General features: G+C 44.8%; 1 protein-coding gene across 1 annotated transcript in view; it reads left to right on the top strand.

Moving 5' to 3' along the window:
• Positions 1 to 1,383: 1,383 nt before the first annotated feature.
• The window catches only part of mrps5 (mitochondrial ribosomal protein S5), a 156,217-nt gene continuing 139,647 nt past the window's right edge, over positions 1,384 to 17,953 (top strand). The window contains exon 1 of the mRNA XM_078212306.1: positions 1,384 to 1,654. Within this exon, the coding sequence (XP_078068432.1) occupies positions 1,606 to 1,654 (49 nt within the window). The 5' untranslated portion in view covers positions 1,384 to 1,605. The remainder of the gene's footprint in view (positions 1,655 to 17,953) is intronic.

The raw sequence follows: 17,953 nt of genomic DNA, 5'->3' as shown, positions 1-17,953 counted from the left end.
GGGATGGTCAATAAATGCTGGCCTAACCAGTGATGGCCTAATCCCATGAGTAAATAAGAAAAAATACAGACATCCTGATTATGGCTTGAAATGGACCATACAAATCTTGTCTGTAACAAAAGAGCACCAACGGCAGTATATCCTTATGGAGGGGAAATATTTCAGGGCGGCACAGTGGCACAGTGGTTAGCACTGCTGCCTCACAGCTCCAGGGACTTTTGTTTGATTCCCAGCTTAGATCACTGTCTGCGTGGAGTTTGCACATCCTCCCGTGTGTGCATGGGTTTCCTCCGTGTGCTCCGGTTTCCTCCCACAGTCCAAAGATGTGCGAGTTAGGTGCATTGGCCATGCTAAATTGCCCCTTAGTGTCCCGGGATGCATAAATTAGAGGGATTAGCGGGGTAAATATGTGGGGCTACAGGGCTGGGCCTGGGTGGGATTGTGGTCAGTGCAGACTCAATTGGCCGAATGGCCTCCTTCTGCACTGCAAAGATTCTATGATCTGCAAGGCAGCTTTCAGCAGCAACAGTGACCAGATAGGCCGAGTGTCCATCCCTAGATGACAGGTGTGCTACCAATGCTGTGGGGCACTGATGGGCAACTTAGTCTAGTGAATGGGCTGCGTGAGTGGCCCACCTTCATTTCAGTGGGCTGCAAGATTGAACTCGGGTTTGTCCACTAATCATGACCCCGTGAATAAATTGAAAACATTTAATACATGTCAAACATTTAATAGTGTGTTGTCGAAAATACTTTATGATTCTATAAATACAGATATCGTGTAGAATAAACACCAACAGGAAGTAAAACAAAAACAGCAGCAGATCTGACAGCATCTGCAAAGAGAGAATAGGAAGGGTCATCCCGACTCGAAACATTGAGCGAAATTTTACCATTCTGCACGCCATGGGAATCGTAGTGAGTGGGGAGCGGACTATGCCAATGTCCGTTGACCTTGGGTGGTATTTTCCAGTTGGTTGGCGAGCATGACCGGAAAATCCTTCCTGTTAACTCTATTCTCTTCCGCAGATGCTGTCAGACCCGCTGGCTGGTACTCTACGACCTTGTCCACCACGTAATCGGCGCGGTCGAGAGTTCGAGAACGGGAATCTCCGTTGACTTCGGGCAGGATTTTCCAGCATGTGGGCGAGCGTGGCTGGAAAATCCCACCCATTAACTCTAATCTCTCTAGAGAAGTTGTCGGACCCGGTGGCCGGAACTCTACCACCTCGCCCGCCGCGAAATCGACACGGGGCAGAGATCTGACAACGGAAATCTCCGTTGACCTCGGGCGGGATTTTCCAGTCTCGCCCCGAGCGAGGCCGTAAAAACTCGCCCGCTGAGTTTCTCCAGTAATTTCTGTTTTAGTTTCAGATTCCAAGCGTCCGCAGTAATTTGCCTTTACTGACAGGAGCTGGTCTGTTCCCGGAGTGAAATAAAAATAAATAATTCCGGGAAATAAGAAAGGTCCCTGATCAATAAAAGCTGCCAGACATTTATTCATTGACAGGGAGCCTTTAAGGTCTCCACACACACAGGGGCTGTCCCGGAAAGCGGCTGCAGGCAGCTTCAAATCATCAAACCCGGCAGCGGGGAGAGGGAGACATGGCAGCAGCGGCGGCGGCCAGGAGCCTGGGCCTGAGCCTGAGGAGAGGTCAGTAACCGGGGACTGAGGTCCGGGGCTGGGGGAAGCTCAGTAACCGAGCCCGGGGATTTTGAGGCCCGGAGCTGGGGGGGGACGTCAGTAACCGAGCTCGGGGATTTTGAGGCCCGGAGCTGGGGGAGAGGTCAGTAACCGAGGCCGGGGATTTTGAGGCCTGGAGAGAGCAGTTCCTCAGGGACAGGAGGTTAGTTCTCTCGCACTCAAAGCCTTTCACTTCTTTGCAGCATCTTGTGAGTGAATCTCCCCCATTGAGCAGTAGCTGCCCCATGTGCAGCCTGAGCCAGCACTGTGGCACAGCTCTGGGCCTGACTGTCACAGGTGACATTCTTGTTCTTTTAGTTGTAACTGCTTCTTGAAAGGTTTTCTGTCTGAATTCCTAAGTCTCTGGGTTTTTTAAAAAATGTGGTTTCAGCATCTCACCTCTGAGAATGTACTGCTCCATCTTTTAAGTTTTATCTGTCCCTGCTGGTCCTTTTGACAGGTAACCTGGCATCCTATTTCTGGGGTAAATAAAAACAGAAAGTGATGGAAAAACTGAACAGATCTGGCAGCATCTGTGGAGAGAAACAGAATTAACATTTCAAGTCCATCTGACTATTGTATTCCTGTGGTAACTGGAAATTTTGATGGTGCTTGAAGTCTACATTATTGATATATGTTTACATACAGCACAGAATACAGGCCATTCAGCCTAGCATGCCTATGCTAGCTCTTTGAAAGGGTTAACCAATCACTCCCATCACACAGGTTTCTACTCCGTAACCCTGCAAATTAGCCTTTACTTGCATGCCTAATTGCCTTTTTGAAAGTTCCAGTCGTATCAGTGGCAGCACAGTGGTCAGACCAGGACCCAGGTTCAATTCTGGTTTCGTTGCTCAACTGTCTATGTTGAGTTTGCACCAGGCCCTCCAATTTCATCCCACAGTCCAAAGATATGTGGCTTAGGTTGATTGGCCATGCACAGTTGCCCCTTAGTGTCGGGGGGGACTCGCAGGATAAATATGTTGGGTTATGGGGATAGGGCCTGGATGGGATTGTTAGTGCAGGCTCGATGGGCCAAATGGCCTCTTTCTGCACTGTAGGGATCCTATGATTCTATTCTTGTTCTGTCACTCCTTCAGATTGTGAAAATCTTAATGATATTTGTAAAATATTGTCTTAATTTTGCACCTAGTTACTCTACCAATTCTGATCCACATTTTACTGCAACAACAGCTAGTGCATAACAAAATGAAATGCCCCTAGGTGTTTCACAGGAACATTATAAAACAAAATTTGACATTGAGCCACATAAGATATTGAGTTAGATGATGACCAAAAGCTTGATCAAAGATGTCAGTCTTTAAGGGGGAAGAGAGGTGACGAGGTTTATGGAGGGAACTCTAGAGCTTGGCCTTCACAGCTGAAAGCACGGCTGCTGGTAGTGGAGTGATTAAAATCAGGGATGCTCAAGAGTCTGGAATTAAAGGATTACCGATACTTGAGGGTTGTAGTGTTGAGAAGATCACAGAGTCGGTGAGGGATTTAAAAGTAAAACCATTTTAAAATTGAGTCTTTGACTTATATGTTAGTTTTCACTTAAGCAATGAGCAGAGGGATGACGGCTGAATGGAACTTGATGCAAGGAAGGGCATGGACATGTAAATTTTAGATGACCTCAAACCTAATGGAGGGTAGAATGTGGGAAGCTGGCCAAGACTACATTGGAATAGTCAATTCTAGAGGTAACTGAGTATGAATGTGCGTTTCATCAGCACGTGAGGCAGAGTTGGATGATGTTACGGAGGTGGAAATAGGTAGTCTTAACGACAGCGTGTGTATGTGGTTGGAAGCTCGACTCTGGGTCAAATATGACACTCATGTTGCAGTAAGAAGTTTAACAACACCAGGTTAAAGTCCAACAGGTTTATTTGGTAGCAAAAGCCACACAAGCTTTCGGAGCTCTAAGCCCCTTCTTCAGGTGAGTGGGAATTCTGTTCACAAACAGAGCTTATAAAGACACAGACTCAATTTACATGAATAATGGTTGGAATGCGAATACTTACAACTAATCAAGTCTTTAAGAAACAAAACAATGTGAATGGAGAGAGCATCAAGACAGGCTAAAAAGATGTGTATTGTCTCCAGACAAGACAGCCAGTGAAACTCTGCAGGTCCACGCAACTGTGGGAGTTACAAATAGTGTGACATGAACCCAATATCCCGGTTGAGGCCGTCCTCGTGTGTGCGGAACTTGGCTATCAGTTTCTGCTCAGCGACTCTGCGCTGTCGTGTGTCGCGAAGGCCGCCTTGGAGAACGCTTACCCGAATATCAGAGGCCGAATGCCCGTGACCGTTGAAGTGCTCCCCAACAGGAAGAGAACAGTCTTGCCTGGTGATTGTCGAGCGGTGTTCATTCATCCGTTGTCGCAGCGTCTGCATAGTTTCCCCAATGTACCATGCCTCGGGACATCCTTTCTTGCAGCGTATCAGGTAGACAACGTTGGCCGAATTGCAAGAGTATGTACTGTGTACCTGGTGGATGGTGTTCTCACGTGAGATGATGGCATCTGTGTCGATGATCCGGCACGTCTTGCAGAGGTTGCTGTGGCAGGGTTGTGTGGTGTCATGGTCACTGTTCTCCTGAAGGCTGGATAGTTTGATGCGGACAATGGTCTGTTTGAGGTTGTGCAGTTGTTTGAAGGCAAGAAGTGGGGGTGTGGGGATGGCCTTGGCGAGATGTTAGTCTTCATCAATGACATGTTGAAGGCTCCGGAGGAGATGCCGTAGCTTCTCCGCTCCGGGGAAGTACTGGACAACGAAGGGTACTCTGTCCACTGTGTCCCGTGTTTGTCTTCTGAGGAGGTCGGTGCGGTTTTTCGCTGTGGCGCGTTGGAACTGTTGATCAATGAGTCGAGCGCCATATCCTGTTCTTATGAGGGCATCTTTCAGCGTCTGGAGGTGTCTGTTGCGATCCTCCTCATCCGAGCAGATCCTGTGTATACGGAGGGCTTGTCCGTAGGGGATGGCTTCTTTAACGTGTTTAGGGTGGAAGCTGAAGAAGTGGAGCATCGTGAGGTTATCCGTGGGCTTGCGGTACAGTGAGGTGCTGAGGTGACCGTCCTTAATGGAGATGCGTGTGTCCAAGAATGCAACCGATTCCGGAGAGTAGTCTAAGGTGAGCCTGATGGTGGGATGGAACTTGTTGATGTCATCATAGAGTTGTTTCAGTGATTGTTCACCCTGAGTCCAAAGGAAGAAAATGTCATCGATGTATCTAGTGTATAGCATCGGTTGAAGGTCCCGTGCAGTGAAGAAGTCTTGTTCGAACCTGTGCATGAAGATGTTGGCATATTGAGGTGCGAATTTGGTCCCCATGGCTGTTCCGTGTGTCTGGATGAAGAACTGGTTGTTGAAGGTGAAGATATTGTGGTCCAGGATGAAGCGGATGAGATGTAAAATTGCATCTGGAAACTGGCAGTTGTTGGCGCTGAGCACTGAGGCCGTTGCAGCAATGCCATCGTCATGGGGGATGCTGGTGTAGAGTGCCGAGACATCCATTGTGACGAGGAGCGTTCCTGGTTCAAAAACCAAGTTCCGCACATACGAGGACGGCCTCAACCGGGGTATTGGGTTCATGTCACACTATTTGTAACTCCCACAGTTGCGTGGACCTGCAGAGTTTCACTGGCTGTCTTGTCTGGAGACAATACACATCTTTTTAGCCTGTCTTGATGCTCTCTCCATTCACATTGTTTTGTTTCTTAAAGACTTGATTAGTTGTAAGTATTCGCATTCCAACCATTATTCATGTAAATTGAGTCTGTGTCTTTATAAGCTCTGTTTGTGAACAGAATTCCCACTCACCTGAAGAAGGGGCTTAGAGCTCCGAAAGCTTGTGTGGCTTTTGCTACCAAATAAACCTGTTGGACTTTAACTTGGTGTTGTTAAACTTCTTACTGTGTTTACCCCAGTCCAACGCCGGCATCTCCACATCACTCATGTTGCAAGCAGACTGGTTCAGCTTCAGACAGTTGTAGGGAGAGGGATGGAGTTGTTAGCTCAGGAACAGCGTTTGACAATGTCTTTTTGCCCAGTATTTAGTTGGAGGAAATTTCTGTTCATCCAGTACTGGAAGATGGACATACAATCTGATAATTTAGCAACAGTGGGGGAGTGGAGAGATCTGTTTGCAGCAAGTGTGATTCAAACGCATTGTTCTATTTTTGGGTGGCATGGCGGCACAGTGGTTAGCAATGCTGACCTACAGTCCCAGGGACCTGGGTTCGATTCCCAGCTTGGGTCACTGTCAGTGTGGAGTTTGCATATACTCCCCGTGTCTGCATGGGTTTCCTCCTGGTGCTCCGGTTTCCTCCCACAGTCCAAAGATTATCTCTTTCGACAGTTCTTCCTTATCACTGGTATATACTTTTGCTGAGCACTGTGAAAAATCATTTTGAGGAACAGTGGAGCATTTTCAAAACGATTTTTCACAGTGCTCAGCAAAAGTATATACCAGTGATAAGGAAGAACTGTAGAAAAAGAGATAATCAACCATGGATATCTAAGGAAATAAAGGAGGGTAACAAATTGAAAGAAAATGCATACAAAGTGGCAAACATTAGTGGGAACCTAGAGGATTGGGAAATCTTTGAAGGTCAACAGCCACGAAAAAAGCTATAAAGAAAAGTAAGATGGATTATGAGAGTAAACTAGCTCAGAATATAAAAACAGATAGCAAAAGTTTCTACAAATATATAAAACGAAAAAGAGTGGCTAAAGTAAACATTGGTCCTTTAGAGGATGAGAAGGGGGATGTAATAACTGGAAATGAGAAAATGGCCGAGACATTGAACAGGTATTTTGTGTCGGTCTTCACAGTGGAAAACACAAATAACATGCCAAAAATTGATGACAGGAAGGCTATGGCAGGTGAGAACCTAGAAACTTTCGTTATCACGAAAGAGGTAGTGTTGGGCAAGTTAATGGGGCTAAAGGTAGACAAGTCTCCTAGCCCTGATGGAATGCATCCCGGGTACTCGAAGAGATGTCGGGGAAATAGCAAATGCATTAGTGGTAATTTACCAAAATTCGCTGGACTCTGGGGTGGTTCCCACAGATTGGAAAACAGCAAATGTGACGCCACTGTTTAAGAAAGGAGGTAGACAAAAGGCGGGTAACTATAGGCCGGTTAGCTTAACTTCTGTAGTAGGGAAAATGCTTGAATCTATCACCAAGGAAGAAATAGCAAGACATCTGGATCGTGAATCGTGTGGAGGACGGAGAAGATCTGCAGAGAGATTTGGACAGGCTGAGTGAGTGGGCGAGGATATGGCAAATGGAGTATAACGTTGAGAAATGCGAGGTTATACACTTTGGAGGAAATAATAACAAATGGGATTACTATCTCAATGGAAACAAATTAAAACATGCTACCGTGCAAAGGGACCTGGGGGTCCTTGTGCATGAGACGCAAAAGCCCAGTCTGCAGGTACAACAGGTGATCAAGAAGGCAAATGGGATGTTGGCCTATATTGCGAGGGGGATAGAATATAAAAGCAGGGATGTCTTGATGCACCTGTACAGGGCATTGGTGAGGCCGCAGCTGGAATACTGTGTGCAGTATTGGTCCCCTTATATGAGGAAGGATATATTGGCATTGGAGGGAGTGCAGAGAAGGTTCACCAGGTTGATACCGGAGATGAGGGGTTTGGATTATGAGGAGAGGCTGAGGAGATTGGGTTTGTACTCGTTGGAGTTTAGAAGGATGAGGGGGGATCTTATGGAGACTTATAAGATAATGCGGGGGCTGGATAGGGTGGAGGCGGAGAGATTCTTTCCACTTAGTAAGGAAGTTAAAACTAGAGGACACAGCCTCAAAATAAAGGGGGGTTGGTTTAAGACAGAGTTGAGGAGGAACTTCTTCTCCCAGAGGGTGGTGAATCTCTGGAATTCTCTGCCCACTGAGGTGGTGGAGGCTACCTCGCTGAATATGTTTAAAGCGCGGATGGATGGATTCCTGAGCGGTAAGGGAATTAAGGGTTATGGGGATCAGGCGGGTAAGTGGTACTGATCCACGTCAGATCAGCCATGATCTTATTGAATGGCGGGGCAGGCTCGAGGGGCTAGATGGCCTACTCCTGCTCCTATTTCTTATGTTCTTATAAATTGTCCCATCGGGAAGACGCAGCGTGGGTTCATGAAGGACTGGTCATGTTTGACTAATTTGGTGGAATTCTTTGAGAACATTGCGTGCGTGGCGGACAATGGGGAACCTGTGGATGTGGTGTATCTGGATTTCCAGAAGGCAAGGTGCCGCACCAAAGGTTGCTGCAAAAGATAAAGGTGCACGGTGCTGCGGGTAATGTACTAGCATGGATAGAGGATTGGTTAACTAACAAAGCAAAGAGTGGGGGTAAATGGGTGTTTTTCTGGTTGGCGATCAGTGAATAGTGGTGCGCCTCAGGGATCAGTGTTGGGACTGCAATTGTTTATAGTTTACATAGATGATTTGGAGTTGTGTGTCAAAATTCGCAGATGACACTAAGATGATGGCAGAGCAAAGTGTGCAGAGGACGCTGAAAGTCTGCAAAGGGATATAGATAGCCTAAGTGAGTGGGCGAGGGTCTGGCAGATGGAGTACAATGTTGGTAAATGCGAGGTCATCCATTTTGGTAGGAATAACAGCAAAATGGACTATTATTTAAATGGTAAAAAATTGCAGCATGCTGCTGTGCAGAGGGACCTGGGTGTCCTTGTGCATGAATCACAAGGAGTTGGTTTGCAGGTGCAGCAGGTAATTAAGAAGGCAAATGGAATTTTGTCCTTCATTGCTAGAGGGATGGAGTTTAAAAACAGCGAGGTTATGTTGCAGCTGTATAAGGTGCTGGTGAGGCCACATCTGGAGTACTGTGTACAGCTTTGGGCTCCTTACTTGAGAAATATATACTGGCACTGGAGGGGGTGCAGAGGAGATTCACTAGGTTAATTCCGGAGTTGAGAAGGCTGGCTTATGAGGAGAGACTGAGCAGACTAGGACTAATTGGAATTTAGAAGAATGAGAGCGAATCTTATAGAAAGATATAAAATTACGAAGGGGATGGATAAGATAGAAGCAGGGAAGTTGTTTCCACTGGCAGGTGAAACTAGAACTAGGGGGCATGGCCTCAAAATAAGGGGAAGCAGGATTAGGACTGAGTTGATGAGGAATTTCTTCACCTGAAGGGTTGTGAATCAATGGAATTCCCTGCCCAGTGAAGCAGTTGAGGCTACCTCATTGAATGTTTTTAAGGCCAGGATAGATAGATTTTTAAACAGTAAAGGAATTAAGGGGTTATGGTGAGCGGGCAGGTAAGTGGAGCTGAGTCCATGAAAAGATCAGCCGTGATCTTATTGAGTGGCAGAGCAGGCTCTGGGGGCCAGATGGCCTACTCCTGCTCCTAGTTCTTATGTTCGTAAGATGTGTGGGTTAGGTGGATTCGTTATGCTAAATTGCCCCTTAATGTTGGGGACGAGCTAGGGTAAATGCATCGAGTTATGGCGTTAGGACCTGAGTGGGATTGTTGTAGGTGCAGACTTGATGGGCCGAATGGCCTGCTTCTGCACTGTAGGATTCTATGATACTATGAATCTCTTGGGAAGGTAGAGATGGATGATTGGTTGATAGCGTTTTGAGGGACATGAAGAAAATCTGGGCAAGTGGAGCTAAGGTTCGATCAGTCAGATCAAATTGAATTCCAGCAATTTTGTTTTAGTGATTTCTGTATCTATAACTAGCAAATTTTCCATCGTCTTCTCTGTACCTTTTCATTCACATTAATAAATAAATTTAACCTAAATTTAGATAGTGTCACAAATAGGCTTACATTAACACTGCAATGAAGTTACTGTGAAAATCCCCTGGTCGCCACACTCTGGCGCCTACTTGGGTATACCTGAGGGAGAATTTAGCATGGCCGCAGCATCTAACCAGTACGTCTTTTGGACTGTGCGAGGAAACCGGAGCACCCGCAGGAAACCCACGCAGACAACGTGCAGACTGCACACAGACAGTGACCCGAGGCTAGAATTGAACCCGGGTCCCTGGTGCCGTGAAGCAGCAGTGCCACTGTGCCATTCACATACAAAAGTGTACATTTAGTATTGTCACTGTTCTTTTGTCATCTGATCAGTTCTATGCTTTCTCTAATTATTCTTATGTTTGTCTATAAAATTCTATATTATTCCCCATTTTTATTACCTGTCCACCTTTTATATCCCCACTGTCTTTCTAATGTTTTGCTTCCCTTTTATTTCCTATATTTATTTTTTTTAGTATTATTAGTTTTAGACTTCTGTCATTTTTTTTAAGGCTCATTTTAATTTCTCCACTCATAACTTCAGATTTTACTGCGTGCTTTTACTTACGGGAATGTTAATTTTTTTAATGGAAATGTGTCTGCTTTGTGCCCTAATCATCATCTCTTTGCAAGTTTTAGTGAGAATCAGCAGTTCATCATCAGAATGGTGGATATGAACGTTTTATGTCAAACAAATTGTTATTGAACAAAGAAAATTACAGCACAGGAACAGGCCCTTCGGCCCTCCAAGCTTGCACCAACCATGCTGTCCATCTGAATTAAAACCCCCTACACTTCCGGGGACGATATCCCTCTATTCCCATCCAATCATGTATTTGTCAAGACACCCCTTAAAAGTTACTATCGTATCTGCTTCCACTACCTCCCCAGCAGCGAGTTCCAGGCACCCACCACCTCTGTGTTTAAAAAAAAAACTTGCCTCGTACATTTTCTTTAAACCTTGCCCCTCGCATCTTAAACATATGTCCCCTCGTAATTGACTCTTCCACCCTGGGAAAAAGCTTCTGACTATCCACTCTGTCCATGCCCCTCATAATCTTGTAGAACAAAGAACAAAGAATAATACAACACAGGAACAGGCCCTTCGGCCCTCCAAGCCCGTGCCGCTCCCTGGTCCAAACTAGACCATTCTTTTGTATCCCTCCATTCCCACTCCGTACATGTGGCTATCTAGATAAGTCTTAAATGTTCCCAGTGTGTCCGCCTCCACCACCTTGCCTGGCAGCGCATTCCAGGCCCCCACCACCCTCTGTGTAAAATATGTCCTTCTGATAGACTTCTATCAGATCACCCCTCAACCTCTGTCGTTCCAGTGAGAACAAACCAAGTTTCTCCAACCTCTCCTCATAACTAATGCCCTCCATACCAGGCAACATTCTGGTAAATCTTTTCTGTACCCTCTCTGATGCTTTTTCCTCATACTGTATCTTAAATTTCCTACATTTTGACCTTGAGCAGGACCATGAATTAATTTTGCTATTTGCTCTTTGGGAGGAAAGAAAGAAAATGCGCGTTTATATAGTTCCTTTTCCGACCTCAGGACAACTCCAAGCACCTGACAGCCAATTTAAATAGGTTTGGTGCTTGAGTCGATTGGTACATGATCTCAGACTTTTGTATCATTTTCCCAGTAGAAGAGAGAATGTCCGGGGTGCATGGGGTCCTTGATTATGCTGGCTGCTTTTCTGAGGCAGCGGGAAGTGTAGATGGAGCCCATGGACAGGAGGCTGGTTTGCGTGATGGACTGGGCTACATTCACAACCCTTTGTAGTTTCTTGCAGTCTTGGTTGGAGCTGGAGCCACACCAAGCTGTGACACATCCGGAAAGGATGACATACTAGTCAGCTCAAAGCTTGATAGCAAAAGACATGATTTTTTTGTCCAGAGAGTTTGCTAAATAAATGTGTATTGACACAGGACATTGATGGAAATTCTTTACTGGTTCCACTGTGGAGAGTGAATTTAAACTGTGATTTAATCATTGGATCTGTTCTTGTGAGAGTGAGGTTGAAGTAGTCTATTAATTATGTCAGTTTCACACTGGGAAGTGACTTTGTGGGATATACTGCAGATGTTGGCACATAAGTCAACATGTGAAGCCACCAAATATCGTTCCAAAAATGAGGTTTGACGTGTATGCCGAGAGTAAAATATGAACTGCTGGATTGGGTCTGGGAGGTCACCATTTTAAAATGCAGTGAAAAAAAGCCCACTGGTAATTCATAAATTAATGTGATACGGTTTAAGATGTATGAAAGTGTTTTTAATCCAGTCAAATTTATTGTCTTTGGCATCTAATGCAAAGAGTTAATCAAATTCATTCTGAGTCACCTTGATTTAACATCATCGTACAGATTTGACTTTGGATCACAAGAACACAAGAAATAGAAGCAGGAGTAGGCCACCAGACCCTTCAGGCCTGCCCCACAGTTCAAAACGATCATGGCTGATCTATTTATCCACCTCCACTTTTTGAATACTTTTGATGATTCAGCCTCCACTAAGCTTTGGGGCAAAGAATTCCAGAGATCCACCACCCTCTGCGAGAAGAAATTTCTACGCACTTCAGTTTTAAATGACTAGGCTTTTATCTTGTAGCTATGTCCCCTTGTTTGAGACTCTGCCACTAGTGAAAACATCTCGCCATCTATCCTGCAAACCCCCTTAGGATCTTGTGTTTGAATAAGTTCACCCCTCACTCTCCTAAACTCCAAGAATACAGACCCAGACTATTTAGTCTCTTTTGATAGGACAACTCTCTCATTCCAGGAATTAGCCCGGTGAATCTCCTTTGGACTGCCTCCAATGTTACTGTACCCTTTCCAAGGTAAGAGGACCAAAACTATACAGTATTCCAGGTGAGGCTTCACCAACACCCTGCACCAAAACCTCCCTATTTTTAAACTCCAACCCCTTTGCAATAAAGGCCAAAATGCTGTTTGCCGCCTTAAATACTTGTTGGACCTGCTTGCTAGATTTTTGTGATTCATACACTAGAACACCTACATCCCTCTTCACTCACCTGCAGCCTCTCTCCATTTAGATAATCTGCCTTTTGATTCCTCCTACGAAAGTGCATGACCCCTCACTTCCCACATTAAACTCCATTTTGCCAGATTTTCTCCCTGTCACCCAAACTATCCTTTGCAGAACCACAATATCCTTATTGCAACTTGCCCTTCCACCTATCTTCGTATCATTGGCAAATTTGGACACCTTAAATTCTGTTCCTTCCTCCAGGTCATTAGTGAACAATTGCAGGCTAAGAACTGATCCCTGCGGTATTCCACTAGTTACATCTTTCCACTCTGAAAAGGATCCGTTTATCCCAACTCTGTTTTCCGAGTGACAGCCAGTTTTCAATCCATGCTAACACGCTTCCTCCACTTCCATGGGTTTTTACTTTATGCACCAGCCTCGTCTGTGGCACTTTGTCAAATGCCTTTTGGAAATCTAAATACACTACATCTACAGGTTCCCCTCTATCTGCTTTCCCTCAAAGAATTCAAACAAATTTGTCAAACACAATTTTTCCCCTCATAAAACCATGTTGACTAGGTTTGATTAACTGGCCTATAGCTCCCTGCCTTCTGCTTTTCTCCCTTTTTGAATAAGGGAGTCACATTGGCTGCTTTCCAATCTTCTGACCCCCTCCTGGAATTTAGCGAGACACCTCCGCCTACAGAATCATTTCCTCTACAACAAATCATCTTTCTCTCCATCCATTGAAGCTTGCATCATGAACAATCTGATGGAAGTTTGTGTACGAATAGCATCTCACATTTGGATGAAGAAGCCACACAAAACATCGTGTTTCGGTGCACCTATTTCTACTTTTTGTGAAGGCTCTTTCTCTGTCAACCATCCACATATTCCATTCAGCGGGAAGAAGATTCTTGAATGGCTTGTTGCGACAAACCTCCAAAGGTTGATTTACCGATGGTAGACCCCTGGTATAAATGGTGTTTCTTTGCAGACGCCTCTTGATCTGATCACGTCTTGCACTAATAAACTGCATTATTTATGAGGCGTCTGGGACACCTAATCCTTATCGATCCATAACTTCACTCCCTCTTCATCCTTCTAACTGTTGTCATGGGCATGCACAAAAAGGGATTTATTTTTTGGCATGGTTTTAAATTTGAAAATTACCATAGACTTTAATTTAATTCTATTGGCTATGCAGGCTAGTACCGCCGGGAATCTTCAATGTGGGTACTTGTGTTTTTGCCACTGTCTGATGATGAATTGCTGGAAACTGATAATTTTGGTATCAAGGTTTTTGTTGGTCTCGAAGGGATCTTGGTCTTCTGCCAGATATGTGGAGAGCACAGATGAGTTAACGTTTCAGATTTAGACCTAGGCTGACTGACCTGAGTGTTTGCCACATTTTCCGTTTCTGTTTTTGATTTCTAGCATCTGCAGCTTTGGACTTTTTTTGTGTCAAGGATTAAAGCTGCATCTGTTGGCTATCTATTTTTCCATGAATTCAGCAGGATTAGCCGGAATGGATTTTGGTAATATTTGATGGAAAGTCAAAGCAAGGTTCCCTCGTTTGTTAAAACAAGCGGGTGGAATGTTTGTAGGTTTGGAACGTTGACAGGAACAGGATGCAGCGTGTGGGAGAGTGTTCAAAGAAAAGGCGCAAAATGATGCTTGGGATCAGCTGTGGCTCAGCAGATAGTTGTCTCACCTCTAAATCCAAAGGTTACCTCATGAAGTCCCATTCGAGAAAGGTCAGCACACAAATCTAGGCTGATATGGTAGTGCAGTACTGAGGGGAGTGCTGCATTGTTGGAGGTGTGCAACGATGAACCCCTCAGATGGATGTTTCAAAATCCCATGGCTACTATTTTGAAGTTATCCTGGTCAATATCTATCTCTCAAACCAAGATCATTAAAACAGATATTTTTTTCATTCTTTCATGGAATATGGCCATGCTAAATTGACCCTAGTGTTGGGATTATCAGGTAAATATGTTGGATTACGGGAATAGGACCTGGGTGGGATCGTTAGTGTCCCAGGATGCATAGGATAGAGGGACTAGTGGGTAAATGTGTGGGGTTATGGGAGTAGGGCCTAGGTGGGATTGTAGTTGGTGCAGACTTGATGGGCCGAATGGCCTCCTTCTGCACTGTAGAGTTTCTATGATTCTATGGGTGCCGCTGGCTGGGACAACATCGCGCATCCTTAATTGCCCATGAACTGAGTGGCTTGCAAGGCCATTTCAGGCATTTTAAGCGTCAACCAAGATGTTTTGGGGCTGATATGATTGGCCTCCAACAACCACAAGCATCTTCCTTTGGATATGACTCCAGTCTTATTCCAATTCTTGTTGACTTAAATTTTATGATTCACACTTGTCAAGGGCAGTTATTTTTATCTCCCTTATGAAATTTAGATTGAATTGATTTATTATTGTCACGTGTATTGGAGTACAGTAAAAAGTATTGTTTCTTGTGAGCTACACAGACACAACATAGTGTTCATAGGGTACATGTTTGGACGAAGACTGCCGTGGGGGTCTGGAGCTGAGTTGTACTAGTGGAATCCAAACTTGGTGAATAAGTGTTGCTTAATAATACTGTCAACGACGTATTCTGTCAACTTTGTATCTGATTGGGAGGAGACTGATGGGTTGGAAATTGGCCCAATTAGATTTGCCTTGCTTTTTGTGGACAGGACATGTGGGTAATTTTCCATTTTGTCAGGTAGATGCCAGTGTTGCAGCTCCACTGGAAACGTTTAGCTAAAGGTGCTGCTCGTTTAGTGAAAATAAGTCTTCAGCACTATAGCTGAAGTGCAGAAAAGATTTACCAGGATGCTGGTTTGAGTTATAAGGAGAGGCTGGATAGACTGGAACTTTTTTTCTCTGGAGCGTAGGAGGATTAGGGCTGATCTTATAGAGGTCTATAAAATAATGAGGAGCATAGATTAGCTAGATAGTCAACAGCTTTTCCCAAAGGTAGGGGAGTCTAAAACTAGAGGGCATAGGTTTAAGGTGAGAAGGGAGAGATACAAAAGGGTCCAGAGGGCAATTATTTCACTCAAGAGAATGGTGAGTGTTTGGAGCAAGCTGCCAGAGGCAGTAGTAGAGGCGGGTACAATTTTGTCTTTTAAAAAGTGTTTAGACAGTTACATAGGTAAGATGGGTATAGAGGGATATGGGCCAAATGCGGGCAATTGGGACTAGCTTGGTCATTTAAAAAAACAAGGGTGGCATGGACAAGTTGTGCTGAAGGGCCTGTTTCCATGCTATAAACCTCTATGACTCTGATAGCCGTGATGTACATGTGAGCCACTCATTCATTATCTCCCTCAAGCTTCATCCAGTGGCCCTTGTTCAAGTAACCGTACTAAACAGTATCTCGTCGTTCAACTTATTGATGTCTTAACGATCCCTCAATAAGATCTCTTTGCGGCCTTCTCTAGTGTAACAAAACATAATCATTTTGTGCATGTAATGGTCGTAAACAGCTATGAGGTAACTAGCTACTCTGTTTTGGTGATGTTGGTTGGGTGACATTGTCTGGAACACCCCATCTCCTCTTCGAATGGTGCTATGGCAACTGCTATGTTCACTCAGGAGGACAGAGGTTTGCTTTAGTGTCTCGTCCAACAGCCGGTTTGGCCACATTATCAACACGTCTTCCTTAACCATCAAGTCCTAGGGTGGGACTCGAACCCAAAGCTCCTGGCTCAGAGGCAGGGATGCGACCCACTGTGTAACAAGACCTCTGACGTGTGCTACCTCCAGCTGTGTGTGGAGTGTTTATAGCTTGTATTATGTGCTCAAGGCTCCGTAGTGAGACTCGAACCCACAACCTGCTGCCTCAGATGAGAATCTTACTTCTCGGCTACGGTCCAACTGAGCTTGTCAGGTAAGCGGTAAAGAACGATGTTTGTGTTCCAGTCCAACAAGTGGTGGAAAATCCACTTTGAATGGATAATCCGCTGGAGCTCGGCAGCACCACTCCACTTCTCATTCCCGTTGAGAAAATGAAATAATTCCTATCTGCCTGGTTCAAAGTAGCCTTTGCAAAAATCTGCTTATTTTCCTCCAAAAGCTCAGTTGGCTGCTTTAACAATCAACAGCACTCTTCTTTTTTGGATGGAAGCTGTAGCTTAAAGTGTGGTTTGGGCTTATCTCACGCCTCACATGCCACCTCTGTCATTGTTGTTGGTGAACAAAAACTGAAAGCATCCTTCAATGTGAATTCAAGGTGAAGCCTTTATCCCGCTGGGCTCACCAGGAGCTTTGACCTGAGCAGAAGATTTTTAAAAAGCCATAGTAGGCATTGGGGGGGAAAAAAAATCATAATTTCAGAGAATACTATTGATTGGATTGACTGTGTTCCTGTTCAGAAAAAATCTTAAGTACCTCTCCGGGACAATATACTATATCTAATTTTCCTTAAATTAATAAACACCCTGTCGCTAATGTCACATAGCTATCCTTTTTACAGGCATTGTGACCTAGGTAAATCTTATTTCAGTGTGAAGACTTATTCTGTATAGGGATGTCTCCCACTAAGATGGTAAGAGTTTTAACAACACCAGGTTAAAACTCTTACTGTGTTTACCCCAGTCCAATGCTGGTATCTCCACATCCCACTAAGATGGCCAGCTGATTTTCAAATGACAGCTCTATTTTTGCTATAGTGACAATGTTTTTTTTGTGAACTGCTATTCGGTGATGTTGGTGGCGACACAGTAAATAAGACTAGGCCAGGTGAGCATGTTGCAAGAAACCTTGTAAGAGTTTTAACAACACCAGGTTAAAGTCCAACAGGTTTATTTGGTAGCAAATACCATTCGCTTTCGGAGCGCTGCTCCTTACTCTTACTGTGTTTACCCCAGTCCAACGCCGGCATCTCCACAGCAAGAAACCTTCGCAGCAGTGAAACACATACTTTCCTTTGCTGGTGTGCTGGGAGAGGTGGTGCTGTATTGTCACTGGACTAGTAATCCAGAGACCCAGGGTAATGCTCTGGGGACCCGGGTTCGAATCCCACCAGGGCAGATGGTGGAATTTGAATTCAGTTAAAAAATCTGGGATTTAAAAGTCTGATGATGACCATGAAACCATCATTGATTGTTGTAAAAACCCATTCCATCGAATCATAGACTCCCCACAGTGCAGAAGGAGGCCTTGATTCACTAATGCCCTTTAGGAAGGAAATCTGTCATCCTTCCTTAGCCTGGCCTACACGTGACTCCAGACCCACAGCCATTCTTAATTGCCCCCTGAAAGTTGAAGGGCAATTAGGGATGGACAACAAATGCTGGCCCAGCCAGCGACACCCACGCCCCCATGAGTGAATGAAACAAAATCCTCTTTCACTCCTATTATATCAAAGATAAGGACCACTCCATCCTACTTAGTAAATAGAAACCAAAGGCAGAAAGAGAAAAGTTCTCTGTATATCTTTTGAATTTATTATATATCTT

Source organism: Mustelus asterias, chromosome 5 (assembly GCF_964213995.1).
Source record: "Mustelus asterias chromosome 5, sMusAst1.hap1.1, whole genome shotgun sequence".
Classification (NCBI taxonomy): Eukaryota; Metazoa; Chordata; class Chondrichthyes; order Carcharhiniformes; family Triakidae; genus Mustelus; species Mustelus asterias.
The sequence above is the reverse complement of the archived record's forward strand: the minus strand, read 5'-3'. Positions and strand labels throughout refer to the sequence as shown.